This window comes from Aedes albopictus, chromosome 3, assembly GCF_035046485.1.
Source record: "Aedes albopictus strain Foshan chromosome 3, AalbF5, whole genome shotgun sequence".
NCBI classification, from domain to species: domain Eukaryota; kingdom Metazoa; phylum Arthropoda; class Insecta; order Diptera; family Culicidae; genus Aedes; species Aedes albopictus.
In genome coordinates this window covers 174,022,285-174,044,137 of record NC_085138.1, presented here as the reverse complement: position 1 = coordinate 174,044,137, position 21,853 = coordinate 174,022,285, and the positions used below count along the sequence as shown (strand labels likewise).

General features: G+C 40.8%; 1 protein-coding gene across 1 annotated transcript in view; it reads right to left on the bottom strand.

The window, feature by feature from the left end:
* The window catches only part of LOC109433434 (lachesin), a 315,576-nt gene that overhangs the window by 10,554 nt on the left and 283,169 nt on the right, over positions 1 to 21,853 (bottom strand). Inside the window, exon 7 of the mRNA XM_029862736.2 lies at positions 7,894 to 7,953. Within this exon, the coding sequence (XP_029718596.1) occupies positions 7,894 to 7,953 (60 nt within the window). The remainder of the gene's footprint in view (positions 1 to 7,893; positions 7,954 to 21,853) is intronic.

Here is a 21,853-nt window from a genome sequence, read left to right as displayed (position 1 = left end):
TTTATTATTATGATAAAATGGAACGAGCTCGCCAACAAACATCCTTTGAAGTGTCCAGTGCGTATGCGCTGCAGCATCTTCCACTAACTGGCCTCTAAATCACACTGAACCGCTACAACTATACACGGGTACGACGATGTGCACATTCAAATTGACGACGACGACGCGGCCGATCCGAAAGCGAAACTTCCACTTTGCCTCCAAAAACACACTAAACCGCCCCGTACGAAGATGAGCACTGTCCGGCACACAGAACGACGACGCGATGCAACGACGAACCAAGACAGACTCTATCTGTTAAAATATAACAAAGTTCGCTAAAAGTAACTAACCCTACCGAATTTTCCGGTAAAATATACTTAACGGTTGAGATTTCGGTAATTCGGTTAAATTTAAGAGCCAAGCTCTTTTGAAGAGTGTTACGTCTATTTGTCTGTGGTTGTACCGTGGTGGTCGTCGGTACTGTACATTGTTGATGACGGAGAGTTTTGTGCACGGTAGACAGAGCCAGTATGCTCCCGATGAAGTTGAGAGATCTGCAGTTCCATACCGAGCTTCCAATCCCATGTCCCTTTTCGTCGCTGTGGTCATCGTCATTGGTATCGGTTCGCATTCTCCTCTTGTTGATTTTTCGGTACTAGTCTTTTAACGGCTGGCTCGCAGGGCCTGACACCAACCCACTAACCAGGGAGCTGGGCTTACCTTCCCGGAAGCTAAGGGGTCTGCATTGGCATTTTCTCTAACCACAGTGTTTAACCCACCATCAGTCGTTTGCGTGTACTGATTACACGCGTCTCAGAAAAATGCAAAAAAATAATCGAAATTCGCACCAAATTGAACCGGGTGTTGGTCCTATTCCAAGATCCACTCTTCTTCTTGTTAGTAAAGCAGAAAAAAAAAATGAAAAAATGCACGGACAGTACTCGAAAAATACGTAATTCTAACCTCATATTTACAATGTGTACTCAGTACACCGGCGCGACCGCTGGTGTAACTTTTTTTTGAACCAGACCGTTACACGAGCGGTCGCGTCGTGTACTCAGTACACGGTAAACGTTCTCAATTATGGTTTATATGCTTTACTAGATAAAATGTTGGTGTCTTCGGCAAAAAATGTCCAACTGGATAATGCGCGTCTGATAGTAGACATGTGGAACCGGTCAACACGATCTGGTCCTGTCCCGGGTGTCGAAATGGCCCTCGCGGAACCTGTTTCGTGGACATTTCAGTAATGGCACCAAAACTAGGCATGCGACGGCTCTATCTTCATGATTTTTCATGTACATCATCTAAGTAACCATGAAAATGACCAGTGACCTCCCTGGCTAACCCGTGGCCACCGGAATGTGCCCTGGAGGAACCTGTTACGAGGCATTTTGACGTTGACACAAAAACTAGGCTTGCGACGGCTCTATTTTCATGATTTTCCAAATCAATTATTTTAGTAACCATGAAAATGACCAGTGACCTCCCTGGCCAACCCGTGGCCACCGGAATGTGCCCTGGAGGAACCGGTTTCGAGGACATTTTGACCATGACACCAAAACTAGGCATGCGACGGCTCTATCTTCATATCCATCATCTTAGTAACTTTCGAATAGTTTTGGCGTTTCAGTCTTTTCGGGGTCAAAAACAACTAAATGTTTTCTTCTTCCAGAAAACAGAGAAGAAAACATTTAGTTGTTTTTGACCCCGAAAAGACTGAAACGCCAAAACTATTCGAAAGTCTTCAAAACAGTCGTCGTCAATATAGTAAACATCTTAGTAACCATGAAAATGATCAGTGACCTCCCTGACCAACCCGTGGCCACCGGAATGTGCCCTGGAGGAACCTGTTTCGAGGACATTATGACCATGACACTGAAACTGGGCATGCGACGGCTCTATCTTCATGGTTTTTCATATCCATCATCTTAGTCACCATGAAAATGACCAGTGACCTCCCTGGCCAACCCGTGGCCACCGGAATGTGTCCTGGAGGAACCTGTTACGAGGACATTTTGACCATGACACAAAAACTAGGCTTGCGACGGCTCTATCTTCATGATTTTCCAAATCAATTATTTTAGTAACCATGAAAATGACCAGTGACCTCCCTGGCCAACCCGTGGCCACCGGAATGTGCCCTGGAGGAACCGGTTTCGAGGACATTATGACCAATACACTGAAACTGGGCATGCGACGGCTCTATCTTCATGATTTTGCATATCCATCATCTTAGTAACCATGAAAATAACCAGTGACCTCCCTGGCTAACCCGTGACCACCGGAATGTGCCCTGGAGGAACCTGTTTCGAGGACATTTTGACCATGACACCAAAACAAGGCATGCGACGGCTCTAATCTCCATGATTTTCCATATCCATTATTTTAGTAACCATGAAAATGACCAGTAACCTCCCTGACCAACCCGTGGCCACCGGAATGTGCCCTGGAGGAACCTGTTTCGAGGACATTTTGACCATGACACCAAAACAAAGCATGCGACGGCTCTATCTTCATGATTTTCCATAGCCATTATTTAAGTAACCATGAAAATGACCAGTAACCTCCCTGACCAACCCGTGGCCACCGGAATGTGCCCTGCAGGAACCTGTTTCGAGGACATTATGACCATGACACTGAAACTGGGCATGCGACGGCTCTGTCTTCATGATTTTCCATATCCATTATTTTAGTAACCATGAAAATGACCAGTGACCTCCCTGGCCAACCTGTGGCCAACGGAATGTACCCTGGAGGAACCTGTTTCGAGGAAATTTTGACCATGACACCAAAACTAGGCATGCGACGGCTCTATCTTCCTGATTTTCCATATCCATCATCTTAGTAACCATGAAGAGGACCAGTGACCTCCCTGGCCATCCTGTGGCTACTGGACCTTGCCTTGAAGCAACCTGTTTTGAGAACAATTTTGACCAAGGCGCCAAAACTAGGCATGCAACTGCTCTATGTTTTGATGTTATATATCCATCATCTAGGGTAAATCGCCAATTGTTACATACCTTAAAAACTCGCCAATTGTTGCACATCTCATAAGTATTTTTTTTCCCAGGGATTTCACCGGAAATTTTTCCGAAAACTCATGCTAGGATTTCGGCAAAAACCACCAGGAATTTCTTCAGAGATTCAATAATAGATTGCTGGTTCCAGGAAATCCTGTTGAATTACTCCAGGGATGCCTCATTTTCTTTCAAAGCATTTCTTTTAATGATTCCTTCAGGAATTTTGCCTTTTCCATAGATTCTCGCTGTGATTCTTCTAGAAGTTTGCTTTGAGTCCCTCCAGAAATTCCCGCTGGTTTTCTACATAAATTCTTCATGTGATTATTCCATGAATTCCTTTAAGAATTATACCAAGAATACCTTTGCATATTTCGGTGGAAATTCATCCGGGGGATATACCACGAAATTTCGCCAGAAATTTCTCTAGGGATTTATCAAAGAATTTCTTAAGCGATTTTCTGCAGGGTTCTTCTAAGACAAGGCGGACTTGCCCCGGTGTTATAACTCGCAGTATCGCATGAAACCGAATTTGCTTCCACTGCTGTCTACTGTCATGTCTTTTGGAGTTTGAAGGCTATGTTTCAGTAGGAATGATATGTCAAGAATAAGTACAGTAGACGTTCGGTCGGTGCAAACGGTTTAACTGCAATGCTTCTTACCTGTAAATCCGGTAAGTTCGACAAATTTGGAGTTATCGCACCGCCAAACGTCGAAATGATGTGCCATGTTTGCCCTAATTGGCTGGAGGAATTGAACGAATGTGGATGAATTAAACGAAGAGAAAAAGCAGGATCTTCATATAACAAAATGCAAAAGTAACTGATGCTTTATCCTCATTCACGCTAGGTGAATAAGTTTCTCTGGCCTATGAACAGTGACATGAAGTTCACGTTCATTTTACATCAATTGATGGCTTGATGACATCTGTCAGGCGTTGCAGTTACTTAACTTCATTCGTTAAGTGAAACGTAAACATGTTGCAGTTAGCAGCTAAACAAAATTGCTGACACCGAAAACTATCATATAACTGCGAAATTGTTCGTATAACGCTGAACTGGCTAGCAGACTCGGTTTCAGGAGGAGCGTAATTTCATAAAGTCTATTCCGTGATTCACGCTTATTATTCAAATAGCAAAACATTGGAACCATAAAAAAGTTACGTTATATCGAGGTAAAAGTTATGTTATATTGAGTTACGTAATATCGAGGCTACGTTATACCGAGGTATGACTGTATAAAAATCAGTTGGTAACCAAAACCACAAAACAAAAAATTTCGGCTCCCTGAAGCAAAAAAAAAATATTTTTTATGTCTTTCTATTCGAAAATTACAAAACAAGATTGAACATATTCTAAACAATACAATAAACGCTTTTGGGTTTGGAAATAGGTATCAAATTACCGGATTCACCATGCTATAAGCGAAAATTATATGCATGACCACTAGCCTGGTACACGGTTTATATGGGAAAATACAAAAAAATGGAAAAAACTATAACTCCTGTATACTTTTTGAGTTCCTCTTTGGTCCCATATCAACTGTGCAAAATTTCAGATCGATCGGAAAAACTATATTTTAGCGCCCACCATTCTTAGTTTTTCATACGATTTACTATGGGGAAATTTTACATCTGCAAAGAAAAATCGCTAGGAGTCACTCCTAGATCCCAAAAAATAAGTCGGTGAATGATTTCTGTAGAAAACTTCACTAGGAATCAGACCTCCGAAGACCGCAAACCGATGCGACGTTCGTGGAAAAAGTTATTAAGCCTCACCCGATTGATAAGATGACGAGATTTTATTATTTATTGTTATTCCTTACATGTTTAACAGCATTGGCATGCCATTCGGTTTTCAGTTAATAACTTTTTCCACATGCCTTAGATCACTTTGCGGTCTTCGGAGAGTTAATTCCTCGTAAAATTTCCAACAGAAATCATTTATCAATTTATTTTTTGGAGTTAAGGGGCAACCTGTGGCGATTTTCTTTGAAAAAGTGATTTTCCCCATAGTAAATCGTATGAAAACTTAAAATGGCTGGCGCTAAAATATAGTTTCTCCGATCGTGCTGAAATTTTGCACAGTTGATATGGGACCAAAAAGGAACTCAAAAAGTGTACAGGAGTGAAATATCTTTCGGTGTCCCACTCTAATGACCACCCTCATATAGAGTAGGAACCGTGAGCGCTGGTCTTTTTCACGGTTACTTAGGGTGAATCGTCAATTATTGCACACCTTGAAAACTTGCTAATTGTTGCAGACTCCATGCTTTGCTTATGAGATGTGTAGCAATTGGCGAGATTTTAAGGTGTGTAACAATTGGCGATTTACCCTAGATGATGGATATATAACATCAAAAAGATCGAGCAGTGGCATGTCCAGTTTTGGCGCCTTGGTCAAAATTGTTCTCAAAACAGGTTCCTTCAAGGCGAAGTCCAGTGGCCACGGGATGGCCAGGGAGGTCACTGGTCCTTTTCATGGTTACTAAGATGATGGATATGGAAAATCAGGAAGATAAAACCATCGCATGCCTAGTTTTGGCGTCAAAGCCAAAATGTCCTCGAAACTGGTTCCTCCAGGGCACAGTCCGGTTGCCACGGTTTGGCCAGGGAGGTCACTGGTCATTTTCATGGTTACTAAGATGATGGATATGAAAAATCATGAAGATAGAGCCGTCGCATGCCTTGTTTTGGTGTCATGGTCAAAATGTCCTCGAAACAGGTTCCTCCAGGGCACATTCCGGTGGCCACGGGTTGGCCAAGGAGGTCACTGGTCATTTTAATTGTTACTAAAATAATGGATTTGGAAAATCATGAAGATAGAGCCGTCGCAAGCCTAGTTTTGGTGTCATGGTCACAATGTCCTCGAAACAGGTTCCTCCAGGGCACATTCCGGTGGCCACGGGTTAGCCAGGGAGGTCACTGGTCATTTTCATGGTTACTAAGATGATGGATATGAAAAATCATGAAGATAGAGCTGTCGCATGCCTTGTTTTGGTGTCATGGTCAAAATGTCCTCGAAACAGGTTCCTCCAGGGCACATTTCGTTGGCCACGGGTTGGTCAGGGAGGTCACTGGTCATTTTCATGGTTACTAAAATAATGGATATGGAAAATCATGAAGATAGAGCCGTCGCATGCCTTGTTTTTTGTGTCATGGTCAAAATGTCCTCGAGACAGGTTCCTCCAGGGCACATTCCGGTGGCCGCGGGTTAGCCAGGGAGGTCACTGATCATTTTCATGGTTACTAAGATGATGTACATGAAAAATCATGGAGATAGAGCCGTCGCATGCCTAGTTTTGGTGCCATAACTGAAATGTCCACGAAACAGGTTCCCGCGAGGGCCATTCCGACACCCGGGACAGGACCAGATCGTGTTGACCGGTTCCACATGTCCACTATCAGACGCGTATTATCCAGTTGGACATTTTTGCCGAAGACACCAACATTGTATCTAGTCAGGCATATAAACCATAATTGAAAGCGTTTGTCGTGTACTGAGTACACGACGCGACCGCTCGTGTAACTTTTTTTGATGCGACTGATGGAGGGTTAATAGCTAGGCTCAAGCGCCAGTCTTCACTCCTTATAAGTGACAATAAGAATCTGGGGATTGAGAGTTCGATTTCACGTACTCTCAATAATTTAGCATTGAAAGCATAATTCCTTATTAGTTACCCATTGAAAATAAAATTGGTGCTTATCATAGCTTAAAAATAACATTCGAATAATAGTAGCTGAAACAATTTTAAGTTATTAGTTCGCAAAGAAGGACATTTTCATGGAAAAAATGCCACACCTCTTGCAGGGCTACGATGCGGATGCTTCCGATGCATTTGCAAAAACTGGAGATTCCACGTACCGTCAAGGCGCCATTCACCGTGGGGGCTCCATTCACCGTGTGCCTTCGAATATTTTTTTCATTATTTCCATATTATGATTGAATGATATGACAATTTCTCTTCAATTCCACCAATACAATGTTGTATTGGTGAAATTGAAGGGAAGTTGTCATATCATTCAATCATAATATGGAAATAATGAAAAAATATTCGAAGGCACACGGTGAATGGCGCCTTGACAGTACCGAGTTTTCAATCGCAAACCTTTTTTTCATCTCCTTTGTTGTTGTTGGTCTCGGTGTGTATTATTGTGTTATTTCTCCAAAACTTTCTGGAGAAACATCGTGTACAGTTGGGCCTAAAGCCCCTCGTTGGAACGCAGACGACGCTTATCCGACCCAACAAATGCTTCTGCTGTCTAATCCTGAGAACAGACACTGTGGATTGAAGAAACAATAAAGTCTCTTCACCATGCAAAATTATTGATCTAAGATAGCAATACTGCACAATTAAACTTTTACAATGGCTTTAAGCGTTTGGGCTATCAGATCCAATTTAAAATTGGTCATATGTCGATATTGAAATGTAACGTTTTGTGTGCAATAAAATGTCCAAATAAGTTGCGGCTATCTTTCTATCGTTGTTCTTTGATTGGACACATTTCAAGTTTTCCCCAGTTCTTTGTGGGAATCTGCAAAACTCGATTCTATCAACCATACAACGCCAATTATGTTTTCACAATATTTCAAGAACGGTTGGGTACCTCCATGAACAAAATAGAGACGACTTTGATGTAGACAGAGTTTCTTGAACAAACTGCAAAGGATATGAATCCAGTATCCACTACAAATCTATTCAATTAAGTCAAAAGCTACCTATTTTGTACAGATTCAATTACAATACAACTGGAACATCCCGGACTTGCCAGGAACAGACTCGTTTTTGCTCTCGTCCAACCGGTGCAAATATAAAAAAAAGCTACAGAATCAGTCCCCCGGAAGCTCGGCTTTCTCACCAAACACCGAGAGATTGTGTCACAGGCACCTACCTCCAATTATATTTAATTGATCGTCGCTTGTTTGCACTCCACCCGGATGAATTTTGATTTCTGAAACGAGAGAAAGAGAACGGAAAAATGAGTGAACGAGGGAAAACAATGGAAAAATTGCCAAACAAATCATCCCCACTCGTAGAACAAAGGAGAGTAAATCAAAAGCTTGCTGTTTGCCGGAATCGGAATCGGAATCAACGTCGTCGGCGATAGCTATTATAATAGAGTGGAAACAACAGCAACAGAACCGAGAGACCTCCACGGATGACAATGACAATCAAACAAGATGGAAACGGCGACACCAGGTCCGACAACATCGACTACCGCTGTGATGATGATGTTGTAGGTACCAGTTCCTTCAATTGTCTTCCGACCATCGCATCGTGGCCGGGTACTGTTGATGGTGCAGAAATAAAAAAAAGCGAGCGGGCGGGACAAAACGAACGGGAAAATTATAAATGAATTGATTGAATGAATGGAAGTGATTGTTTGTTTGGAGGGAAAATCTAATTAGTTCGGGCCCTTTTGTGCTTGTTCGCCGGGCCAGTCTATGTTCGCGGAGGCTTAAAGCAAAGGACAACGATAAAATATGGCTGGCTGTGTGCACACTGCCCGTCGTAAATATGAATTCACAACACTAACTCAGAATGTATAGCAAACCTGATAATTTACGAAGGTTTTCAGCAAAGTTCATACAAATGTCGTGAAAAAAGTACCATAATACAATATTTTTTTTTTGTGAATGCAAACATATGACGAGCAGTGTACATTCACTCGCCCATTTATGCTTGGCAGCCGATTTGTACGTTGTGATTGCGAATTGTGAATCTAGCAATCACGTGCCTTCAGCAGAAACTGGCTCAAACGAGGTTCTCTGCAAAGAGAAAAATGTCACATCTCATCATCTACAAATTAACGAATTGAGCTCCATCAACGTTTGCCTTGAACTATGCTTTTACGGTGGTGTCGGCTCTATTTTGCCTTCATTCGATAGACTGTGGAAAGTGTACCATGGAGTATGCAGCGAGTGACAAAAACTGTAAAAACGTCAAGCCATAGCGTATGAGTGTTACCGTCATATGGCATTTTCATCAAAGCTTACCATACTGAGAATATGGAAACACATGGTCACTGTTATTTCCTAGAAAAGAAACAATCGAAGCTAGACCGTTTATTGCACATAGTAGGAATTTACAACCACGAAATGCTCAGCTATTCAGCAAGATTATGCTTGTGATCTTTGGGTCTAATTATCCGTATGGTCTAAGATCTATCTTTACGGTAGTATACCGTAACCTGTACCGGGGTCGAAACTTTTGCGAATAGCAGTATTAGCAATTCTAATATAGCCAAAAGGGCGTATACACAAATAATGTCACACAAAAATCGACCTTTTTCAACCTCCCTCTCCCTTTTTTTTTCTTCTTCTAAACCATAGGGGGATAATCTGCTCAACATACACCCTAACAGAAGGTTAAAGTAGTGTAGGTCTGACAGGCCGTCTTCTACAACAAAAGTAAGATCCAGGACTACTCTCTCCTCGTACCCACTAAACCATTCCTATGGTCGCCAAACCCTACGTCTCTCCGGAACCACCAAGAAGGTATTGCTTCAGAGAGGGGCTAGTGCACATCGCACCCACAAGGTTAGCTGCGTAGCCTGCAGCAACGAACATCGATGACTCGCTTTGGAGAGTCCATCACGGTAGCATGCTGGCGCTTAGCCAGTTTCCCGAGTGGTCCTCGCCACCTCCCTCTCCCTTATGTCACACTTTTTGTATGGGACCCTTATATTTTAGTAAGAATCGTCACGTTCTGCAAAACCCCCCTCCCGTTAGAAGCGTGACGTAATTTATGTACAGCCCCAAAGATGTTTTACAAAATCTCTACCGGGTGGATCAAGAACAGAAAATTGAAAATACTACTTTGGGGTGAGATTTATCAGCGTACAATGGACCATTGGTAACAATGTTAAACTGCCTCCTCCCTTAATTTTGTACTTCTACACCAGAATAAAGGGTCTAAACACAAACAACTAGTGCATTCGACTGTTAAAAGAGAAGATTTTGGAATTATCTAAAATGGCTGGAAATATGCAAAAACCTTTAAAATATGGAAGTTTCATGGAAAAAAAAGAACTTTTCAAACTTTTTTGTTCTTCAATCGCTTAAACCTAATTTACAGCACTTTTGTCCACTAGGGCACTGCGTGAGCGATTCCAATTGAAAGCAGTACTTATACTTTGTACAGCGCCTAAATGTATTCTATTCTAATTATCTTATATCGAACTGGTAGCCGTTGCGCTACTTTCACTTTCTACCCTATCATGGTAGAATGATGAGCATGTTAATGTGTGTTAATATGTGGCTGTTGTTTGTCCCTTTTTCCAGTCCGATTGGGGTTCCACTATCCGTTCGCTGATGTCCAAGTATCCGGGTACATTTGAGCCATGGGCTCAGATGAGGGTCAGTGTCAGCTGCTCTCAGAGAATAAGAGCAACTGACGAAAGTGCCGGGGTTGGGATCGAACCCATGACCATCTGCTTATGAAGCAAACGTGTGACCAATTGCGCCACGGGCCCCGGTGAGTTTTCAAACTTATTTATGTTCAGAATAGCTAAAATACTTAACAATATCCAGGATCGACACAGAAATAAACATAAAACATTCACACGAACCTCTAGTGGCAATCGATTGTTTAAAAAAAGTTATAAGTGTCCCTCCATTTTTCCGAAAGTACCCTTAGGGATTCTTTTTGATCTGCTTCTGAAAGTTGTTTTAATATTTCTATTTTGTGAACTTTTTCCAGATTCTTTCCTTTAGATTTCAGAAAATCCACCAGCAGTATATCAAGAAAATTCATCGAGAATCTTCCGATCAAATCCTCCGTGGCCTTCTCTTGAAGTTCCTTCGGAATTTGCTCCTGGAGTTTCTCTGGAAATTGTAACTTGCAAACCTTTGGGACATTCAGGTTCGTTAAAACTGTTCTATAATGAAGTCTTTCAAATCTACAAAATAAACTTTATGTATTTTCGCCAAAAATAATAGTATTTCATAATCTTCTGGAATCAGCGAAGCTCTTGAAATCTCAAATATCATTTAGAGACACTACAGGGATATTCAAGGTCAGCCAAACTATCTTGGAGTTCAGGATTTCAGGTCTAGACTCGTAACAGTATCCATATCTGTTGTACTGAGTATCGCTGCATAATCAAACGCAGTAAACGGAGCAATATGAAGTCTACTAACTTATTATAAACCTTTGGGGCATCCAGGGTCGTCCAAACTGTTCTACAATGAAGTCCTTCAGATCTACACGATTTTCTTTATGCTTTTTTACCATAAATAGTATTGCATAATCTGCTGGGATCCGCAAAGCTCTTGAAATCTCAAATGTCATTTAAAGACACTACATGATATTCCAGGTCAGCCAAACTACCTTGGAGTTCAGGACTTCAGGTCTACACTCGTAACAACAGCCATATCTGCTATACTGAGTAACGTTGCATATTTATCCGTGGTTACAGGACCAATCTGAAGTCTATTTTTGTTAACCATTGGGACATTCAGTTTCATCCAAACTGTTCTATTATGAAGTCCTTCAAATTTACAAGAAAAATTTTATGTGTTTTCACATTGAATAATAGCATAACATAATCTGCTGAGGTCCGTGAAGCTCGCGAAATCGCAAATGTCATTTAAAGACACTATGGGAATGTTCCTGGTCAGCCAAGCTACCAGCAGTTGGAGGCACAAAAAGCATTGTTATATACTTTTGGGATATTATGGGATTCCTTACTGTTATGAAGCTTTGTTGATAAAAAAAACAACCACTGTAACTTCCAGAAGACTTACTGGACAAATCGTAGCTTTGTATAATGCAATAAGTTACCGTTACACCAGTAGACTTTAGAATCTAAACTCGAAAACAGTTTGGATGACCTCCTGCTGATCTGACACTGTCTATTAAGCTTTTGGAAGACTTACTGAACATGATAGATTACAAATCATAGCTTTGTATAATGAAAGAAGTTACCGTTACACTCGTAGACTTTAGGATCTAAACTCAAGAGCAGTTTGGATGCCCTAGAATATCCCGACTGATCTGATACTGTCTGTTGAACTTAAGATTTACTGGACATGATAGATTACAAATCCTAGCTTTGTATAATGAAAGAATTTACCGTTACTCCCACAGACTGAAAGATCTAAACTCAAGGATAGTTTGGATGACCTAGGGTATCCAGAAAAAAATATTCACCGTAATATTCTACCGTTTTTATGCTATTGACCACCAAAACTACAGAAAACCGTAAAAAAAGTCCGCCTGGAAAAATTCTGGCTTCAAAGAATTAAGGAGTTCATTCGTTAATTACCGGGAGTTTCTGTATTTTCCAGAATGCCTTCCTGTAATTTCCCAAGGATTTCTAAGAATAGCATGTAAGATTCCTCAAGAAATTGGATTTTCACTTGAAATTCTCCAGGAATTCCATCTAGGTTTTTTCGATTAGCTACGTCAGAGAGATCATAAGAGGTTCCTTCAGGAGCTTTCTGAAATTCCTCCAGGAGATTCAACTGAGATTTCTCCAGGATTCCCTCCTGAGAAGTCTCTAGAGGCTCAGCAAACACACGATCGTATATGATGTAGCATAGGATGCAAAATTGGAGGCGAATACGCACACTTTACACGCGGGTAAATGGAAGCATGTACGCATACCCGGGTAGAGGCTAATGGCAAACAAAGGACAAAATAATAACTGGTTTTGCCATCATATCTCGTTTTGCCATTCTTCTGTTATTATGAAAAACTTAAAATGGCAAATCAATAGCAAAATATACAATCATAGCAAATCTTGTCATTGATATGTTATTCATGAATAATGCTAAATAACACATCAATAACAAAAATCACTATCATGGTAAAACTTGCAATTTAGCACCTTTTATAATGAATTGTATAAAATATCAAAACAATAACATAATTTACATTCCTAGCTAAATTTGCCATTATTTTGATATTGTGAGAAATTATTTATGAACATTAGGCACCATAACATATTTTACTCTTAATATACCATTAACTATTATATTGTAAATTTCAAGCATAACTTTTCAATTCGACGTATCTCGCAAAAGTAAACAAATCCGGATTCTCAGCTGTGTGTTTCGCAATGGATTCTATTTGAAGCACATCAATTTATGTTAATTTAGAACTCAAACAATTAAAGAGTATAATTTGTAAAACGACGTATCTATCTTTTTCGATCTTTTTAAGAAAGCTACTAGGGCACTGGTATAGTGGGATTCTTCTTATACATGTAAACATCAATTCTACTAGTTGTGTACAATATAAACTTTTATTTTTGCTGACGACTGATTCTCCAGGACCCCGTAGGGATTGCGATGGAGAAATCCAAAATGGTTAATAAGCATATCGCGAATGTTATCGCAAACAACCCTACGCTGCGCAAACGTTCCTAAATAGGAGAAGCCAGAGTAGATCGCGGGGCAACGGTGGCTACGTTCATCAAAGTGAATTTGATTTTTAAGTTCGTTTCGTTTTGAGTTTTTAATTTGCACAAAATAAAACTGTTTTTACATTGATTGATGAACTTGAATTTTATCGAAGAAAAAAAAAATGGCTGTAAAATGAGCTTCTGCTACTTTGAAATAATAACTGAATCTACCATTATTTTAAAATTGAATTTGAACAACTAAACCCACCATTATTTTGATCGCCACATAAACAGCTAAATTTGTTCTTATTCTGTTATCAATAACTCAAGAATGTCATATTTTGTTATTCACCGATAACAGTTAATTTTGGTCTTATTTTGTTATCAATATCTCAATAACAACTTATTTTGTTCTTCAATTTATTCCGCATGATTTACCATTACTTTGTTATTACAATGGCAAAATAAGTTATTTTTAAGTTTTTCTGCTAATAAAATTTTGTTATTATTTTTGTTATTTTAACTCTTATTTCAAACAAACAAATAACACATTTTACCATTCAAACATTCTGTTTTAATGGTAAAATTTGCCATTCTTTTGCCATTAAGCTCTACCCGGGTATGGCCTCCACTTTAGCATCCTATGTAACATCGTATACGACTTTGTGTTAGCTGGGGGGGGGGTCTGGAATTTCTCTTGGAATACAATTCAAAGAATCCTCGTAGAGAGTTAGAGATATACGCGGGATTTTTCCAGAATTTCCTTCTGGGTTCTCTCCATGAATTAAATCTGCTCATAGAGCACTAAGCTGAGTAGTAGGTTCTGTTCCTGTTGAGACGTTTGCCAAGAAGGAAAAGAAGAAAGACTATTCGCAGATTTCAATATTTTGTCGAGATTGCCAGGGAAACACTCCTGGATACATTTGAGGAAGAATCACAATAAAATCCGAAGGAATTCGCTGATGATCAAAATGGAACTCCATAAAACATGACCGTTGGATCACCCGAAGGAGTTTGCGGAGAAGTTTCTGAAGCAATTCCCGGAAAATCAAGAATTTCTCGAAAGAACTCATAGAGTAATTCTAGTAAGGTTTATGAAGGAACTCTTGAAGACACTTTCGGAGCAAGTTCACAAGAAATTCCAAGATGAAATCCTCGAAGAATTCACGCAGAAAGTCTTGAAAGACTTCTTGGGAGAACTTCCTAAGGATTTTTTGGTATTCAGGAGGAACTCCTGAAGTAATTTTCAAAGAAGTTTCTCAAGCTTTTTAAGGATTTACTGCAGGGACTCCTGAATGAACTAACGTGTTGATTTCTGGAGAGATTCCATGCTCTCGGAGGAAGTTTCAAAAGAATTTATAATTTATGGAATTCCGAAAGAACCCCCTTAAGTAAGAAATAAAGTCCTGAAAGATGTTTCGGATAAATGTTCAATGATTTCCGCAAAGCTCTAGGAGTCTTAAAGAAAATTTCGGTGGCACTCCTGAAGCAATTCCCGAAAACGCTTCTGCAGAAACTCCTGGGAAAATTATTTGAGGAGAAACTCTAGAAAGAATTTCCGCAAAAACTCTCAAAGGAATATCCCGACGAATTCGTGAAATTTAACCCGGGAGCGGTCGCGTCGTGTACTGAGTAGTGAGTACACGCACCATGAAAAATGCACGCATGTGGTACACAGCGAGAGCACGGCGTCGCAGCAGATGGTCAAAGACGCGACTGCCCAAGGGTTAAGGAGGAACTCCTGAAAAAGTTCCGCAAGAAGAGGTAAAATCCTAGGGGACCTCATGAATCAATTCCCGGACGGACCCTTAAAGTGATTTCCGGAGGAGTTTTACACAGTTTCCTGAAGCTATTTCCAGGGGATTCCTGAGAGCCATTCACGGATTCTCAAAGTATTTAAGGGAAAACTCCTAAAAAATTCTCGAAGAAACCCCTGAAGTAATTAACGTAGTAACTCATTAAGAAGTTCCCAAACTTCTGGAGGAATTCCGGACGAAATATTTGGAGGAGCTCTAGAAATAATATTCGATGAGACTGTACATGAAGAAATTAAGGAAGGAATGTTTCAACGAATTTCCTGAAAAACTTCTGATGAAAATCCAAAAGAAGCTCCTGAAGGAATTTTCAGGGAACGTTCTGTAGGAATTTTTGGAGAAACTTTTGAAGATATTCCCGGAGGAGCTCATGTAGAAATTCTCATGGGAATTCCTTGACCTTGAAAAGTACAACACTACCATACAATCTCACTCGTCTTATACAGCGCGAGCACAGTGCAATTGTAGGATCGACCGGGCGAGCGTCTTGAAAGGAACTCTTGAAAAAAAAAATATACATATAAAGCAACACACCTTAATGAGTTTTCGTAAAATGATAGCAGATATTCTCACACAGCACATTGCTAAGGAGGCTCCAAACGCTTAGTTGATGCTGTATGACCTATTCTTGGAAACAGGACCGAAGAAGCGGAAGTCCACTGTAGGAACTGCAATGCAGTAGGAGCACTACTAAGTCGATAGATTTGAACCTTTCCATTAGCACCAGCCGGACCCGAATCTGGTAATGAGTTGCATAAAGTTATACTAGAATCACGAAATCATTACGAGCGTCGTCATTGGGTGCCAACCATCCCAACATTATTGTGGTTTACGACAAAAGAGTGGAGCGGGTAATCCTAATCGACATTATTGTACTTTTATTAGACAATAAAGTTCAATCAACGTTCTTCAATAATGTAACGAGGTACCTCGAGTTTGCAGAGAAGTTGAAGTAGGTGTGGACATGGAGTTTGTCCTTTCGGCGACTGGAGTTCCTAAATCTTTCCTGAGATCCATGGACGATCTAGAATTGAAGAACGGCCTGAACTACATCCAAAAAGCAAGGATTCTTGGAACACGAAGTACAGAAGATGGCCAAAATGTTTGGGACAGGCAACTTTTTTTCTCCCACAAAAAAAAATCAACATGCTGTAACTTTCCATAGAGTGCATCAAAAAATCTCAAATTTTGACTGTTTGTCAACCTATTATATGTGCATCATTGGTACAAATTTGGGCTCGATTGATTAATTTTTCGCGAAGTTGGAACCGTTCGGGTAAAGCACTATTATTTAGACAACTAATTTTTGTACTGTCATATCTCGGAAACCAGTGAACCGAACTGAATGAATTTTTTAACGTTTATTAACAATATATTGATACTTAATACGACGTTATAAAATATAACATTTTCTCACGGTGAATTAAGTTATACCGGGTTGAAATTTTTACCTATATAGAGGAAAATAAGTCAAATTTACAATACCACACAAATATTATTAAATGTGTTCTTCCTTCAATCTTAATAGGCTCTTATATATCTGATTAGAGATAATTTGAGAACAGAAGTGGAAAATCTTTGGATATCAGCACTAAAATTTATTGACATTGATGTAAAAAAAATACATTTTTTCGAGAAAAATCCAAAAAGTGTCAATCTATGATAACTTTTTTCAACGTTCAAAAACTATCTATTTTTTAATAGTTTGTGAAGCATTTACATATTGTTAGTGTACGTTCAAAATTTCATTCAATTCAGTTCACTGGTTGCCGAGGTATGACAGCTCAAAAATGAGTTGTCTAAAAAATAGTGTTTTACCCGAACGCGTTCGAACGGTTCTAATTTTGCGAAATATTAATCAATCGAGCCCAAATTTGTACCAATGATGCACATATAGTAGGTTGACAAACAGTCAAAATTTGAGATTTTTTGATGCGCTCTATGAAAAGTTATAGCATGTTGAACTTTTTTTGCGAGAGAAAAAAAGTTGCATATCCCAAACATTTTGGCCATTCCCTGTATATTAAGGACAAACGGCTTCAACAGTGCATCAGAACTTCAGACGCACAAATCTCAAGAAGCAAGTTTCAAACAACAGAGCATTTTATTATTCTATTCTTGCTCACTTGTTATAAGCTTTAAATAAGAAGATCAGTTGCGTTTGAAATCGTGAGTAGGTGCCAAAGTCGGCCATTTTGGGATTCAAACAAGTCTGTCCTTAAGGCAGTTGATAAATTTTCACACCTAAAGAGTAGCAAGCTGTGTATCAGTTGCAACTTCACGCAATAAAAATTCGAAAAAAAAATGCAACCAGTATTTTTTTATTTTTGTATTGACTTTTTTTATAATTTGGTTAAACAAGACAATGTTTTAGAATTAATGCTTATCTAAAAAGTGCTTATGCTACTTGTCTATAGAATCATCATAGACTTATTGGTTAATGTACCTACAACAGGTGCAATTTCGTAGTAGTTTTACAAAGCTACAACTCTTTTAAACAGTTTCGCTTTTTGCCAAAATATACTGGCTCTGGAGCTGATAGTCTGTTCGAAGAACCGAAACTTGCCAGGAAATTGCCACATAACCAGCTGTTTGGAACTCATAACAAAGGACAAAACAACAATAATGAAAGTCCTTCAAATCATGACAAATGCCAGCACACATATGGCGCGCCCGGTTAAATCCACTGAACTGAGGAAACAGAAGCAAGATGCGCTCTACTCTGATACCGGCTACTACGGAAGTGTAGTTTAAAATGCACTCATTTGGTAAAATCACAGACAAACAGACGTAACACTTGCAAAATTTCCATCGACCACGATTTTAACGATCAATTTGAATTTTCATAGTTGTGGCTTTCACAACCAGAGGCGCGCGCATTGTTTATCTATGCGTTTCACGTTTTACACTAGCGCCTCGAGGCAGCGTTGCCGGACGAGGGTGTGCTCGATGTGGCCCCTCTAGAGGACTGCTGGAGTACAGTGAAAGCAGCCACCAACAACGCAGCCGAGAGCACTATCGGGTACGTAGAACGGAGTCGACGAAACGATTGGTTCAACGAGGAATGCAGAGCGGTTCTGGAGGAGAAGGATACAGCGCAGGCGGTAATGCTGCAGCATGGAACCCGACAGAATGTGGAGCGATACAGACAGAAGCGGAAGCAGCAGACCCGCCTCTTCCGGGAGAAAAAGCGCCGCCTGGAAGAAGCGGAGGGCGAGGAAGTGGAACTGCTGTGCCGTTCACAGGAAACACGCAAGTTCTACCAGAAGCTGAACGCATCCCGCAAAGGCTACGTGCCGCAAACCGAAATCTGCAGAGATAAGGACGGGAGCCTCCTGACGGACAAACGTGAGGTGATCGAAAGGTGGAAGCAGCACTTTGACGAGCACCTGAATGGCGAAGAGAATGTAGGCACGGACAGTGAAGAGAATTGTCAGACAAAAGAGGCACAAAACAAGCAACAAAGAAGGTGCGACGATTACTCTTTATCCCTACTGGTAACAGATAATGACAAGATCTCGAATTTTTTTTGTTGCAGACAAAACGTAAGCTGAATTTGTTGCGTACTTTTCAACTCGTGAATAATAAATTATTGCTAACCCAAAGTCGAAACTGTTTGATGATAGAGCTTCACCAGAATTGCAGTGTTTACCGACTCGAAGTTACCGTTCGAAAATCGCAATGCAAGGCTTAAAAATCTCTAAACTCGTGGTGAACGATGTTAATCCCATTATTTTCAAGTTGGGACAAACTTATGTCGCATGGGTTTGTTTGTCGCAACAAATATAGGTTGCGATATTGTCATTATTGTTGCGCGATGGTTGAATTTTGATTCACTGGGCACGGATGACCAAGGCAGCGGAGGAAATGACTATGTTGGTGCAGCAGAGGACGGGAACGAACCAACTCCCACGCTGAGGGAAGTTAAGGATGCCATCCACCAGCTCAAAAACAACAAAGCGGCTGGTAAGGACGGTATCGCAGCAGAACTCATCAAGATGGGCCCGGAAAAGTTGGCCACCTGTCTGCACCAGTTAGTAGTCAAGATCTGGGAAACCGAACAGCTACCGGAGGAGTGGAAGGAAGGGATAATCTGTCCCATCCACAAGAAAGGCGACAAGTTAATGTGTGAGAACTTTCGAGCGATCACCATTTTGAATGCCGCCTACAAAGTGCTATCCCAGATCATGTTCCGTCGTCTTTCACTTAAAGTAAATGAGCTCGTGGGAAGTTACCAAGCCGGTTTCATCGACGGCCGGTCGACAATGGACCAGATTTTCACCGTACGGCAAATCCTCCAGAAATGCCGTGAATACCAGGTCCCAACGCATCACCTGTTCATCGACTTCAAAGCGGCATACGACAGTATCGACCGCACAGAGCTATGGAAAATTATGGACGAGAACAGCTTTCCCGGGAAGCTGACTAGACTGATAAGAGCAACGATGGACGGTGTGCAGAACAGCGTAAGGATTTCGAATGAACTATCCAGTTCATTTGAATCTCGACGGGGACTACGACAAGGTGATGGACTTTCCTGCCTACTATTCAACATTGCCCTGGAAGGTGTTATGCGACGAGCCGGGCTCAACAGCCGGGGTACGATCTTCACGAAATCCAGCCAATTTGTCTGTTTTGCGGATGACATGGATATTATTGCTAGAACATTTGGAACGGTGGCAGAACAGTACACCCGCCTGAAACGTGAAGCAGCAAAGGTCGGACTGGTGGTGAATGCGGCTAAGACAAAGTACATGCTGGTAGGTGGGACTGAGCGAGACAGGACAAGCCTTGGCAGCAATGTTACGATAGACGGGGATACTTTCGAGCTGGTAGAAGAATTCGTCTACCTCGGTTCCTTGCTAACGGCTGACAATAACGTGAGCCGTGAAATACGAAGGCGCATCATCAGTGGAATTCGTGCCTACTATGGGCTCCAGAAGAAACTGCGGTCAAAAAAGATTCACCCCCCGCACCAAATGTACCATGTACAAGACGTTAATAAGACCGGTGGTTCTCTACGGACACGAGACATGGACGATGCTCGAAGAGGACCTGCAAGCACTCGGAGTTTTCGAGCGACGGGTGCTAAGGACGATCTTCGGCGGCATGCAGGAGCAGGGATGGCATTCACCATTTGCAAAGAGTTACATTCACTTGCTACTAACTCAGTTCATAAGCATGCTATCAAAAAACAATGTATGGATGACTTTTACCTTGTAGTTTTATCTGAAAGTTTGCCGAATAGCATAAGGGTCGCACATGCATGCTTAACTCGTGAGCGAGCTGTGAAAGCAACTCTCCACGTCGTTAATGTAAATAGTCAATTTTACAATCCCGTGCAGAATTATGTTGAATGGAATGGAGGTCATTTTGTTACAACAACCTCGAAATAAAAATCTTCAACTACGTATCTTAAGCTTTTGAAATAAATATATAGGAAAATAAGTGCGACGATCATTGAAAACCTATGCATTTTAAACCACACTGCCCTAGCAGTGTTGTGTTACCAGCGACCAACCGGAGTGTGTTGGCTTGACTGGGAAAAGGGGAAGTCGCAGTAATGAACGGATTGCTTGCGGCGCTTTGGTACCAAGTGCTCGTAATTGTGTTTCTAGTTAAGTTCCGCTTTTATCACCATGCGGTGCGGTCCTATGCTGGTGCTGTCGCTGGCGTTTGCTGACTGGCTGGTGCATTCCCAATGTAGTCAGTGGCATTGTTAAGAGAGCAAAACTTGCTGGTAGTATATCAACGAAGTAAAGCAGCTTATTGTGCACAGTGCGAGCGAGAAACTTATATGGACTACTTCCGTACCTGTCTCCATTGTGTGCTGAAAAGCCTCGAAAACCACTTATTTTGTATTGAGCGATGGATCCGAATTTGATTAATAAGCCCAATCCATGTGGCGAAATTATGTGGATTCTGAGATTCAAAGCACCTGCGTTACATAGAGATTTAATTGATTCAAATCAATTCCTTTTCTTTTTTCTTAATACAATATCCTTTTGGGACAAAGCCTGCTTTTTAGTATTAACTTGAAGTTTTTTCTTCTATCACTACTATTGTTGCATTATTTTCAGTAATTCTGGATTGACTTCTAAGAAAATTTCTTAAACAATCATGTGGAAAAAGACTTTCTTAAGTTCTTCCTGCGTAAATGAAAAGAAATTCTGTTCCCTGAAACTTGGAGAAATCTATGGAAGTATATCCTAATAAAACCCATGAAAGAATTCTAGAAAATCCCCCAGGGATTTTTTTGGGAAATCCCTGAGAAAAGAACTGGGAAATCCATAAGGGAATTCGTGGGAAATCCCTAAGGGAATTTGTGGGGAATCCATGAGGGAATTTCTGGGAAATCTGAATTTCTGGAACATCCCTGAGTGAATTTCTGGGAAATCCCTGAGGGAATTTCTTAGAAATTACTTTGAGGGAATTTCTGGAAAATCCCCATAATTTTTTTTTTGGGAAATCCCTGAGGGAATTTCTGGGAAACCCCTGAGGGAATTTCTGGGAAATCCCTGAGGGAATTTCTGGGAAATCCCTGAGGGAATTTCTGGGAAATCCCTGAAGGAATTTCTGGGAAATCCCTGAGGGAATTTCTGGGAAATCCCTGAGGGAATTTCTGGGAAATCCCTGAGGGAATTTCTGGGAAATCCCTGAGGGAATTTCTGGGAAATCCCTGAGTGAAT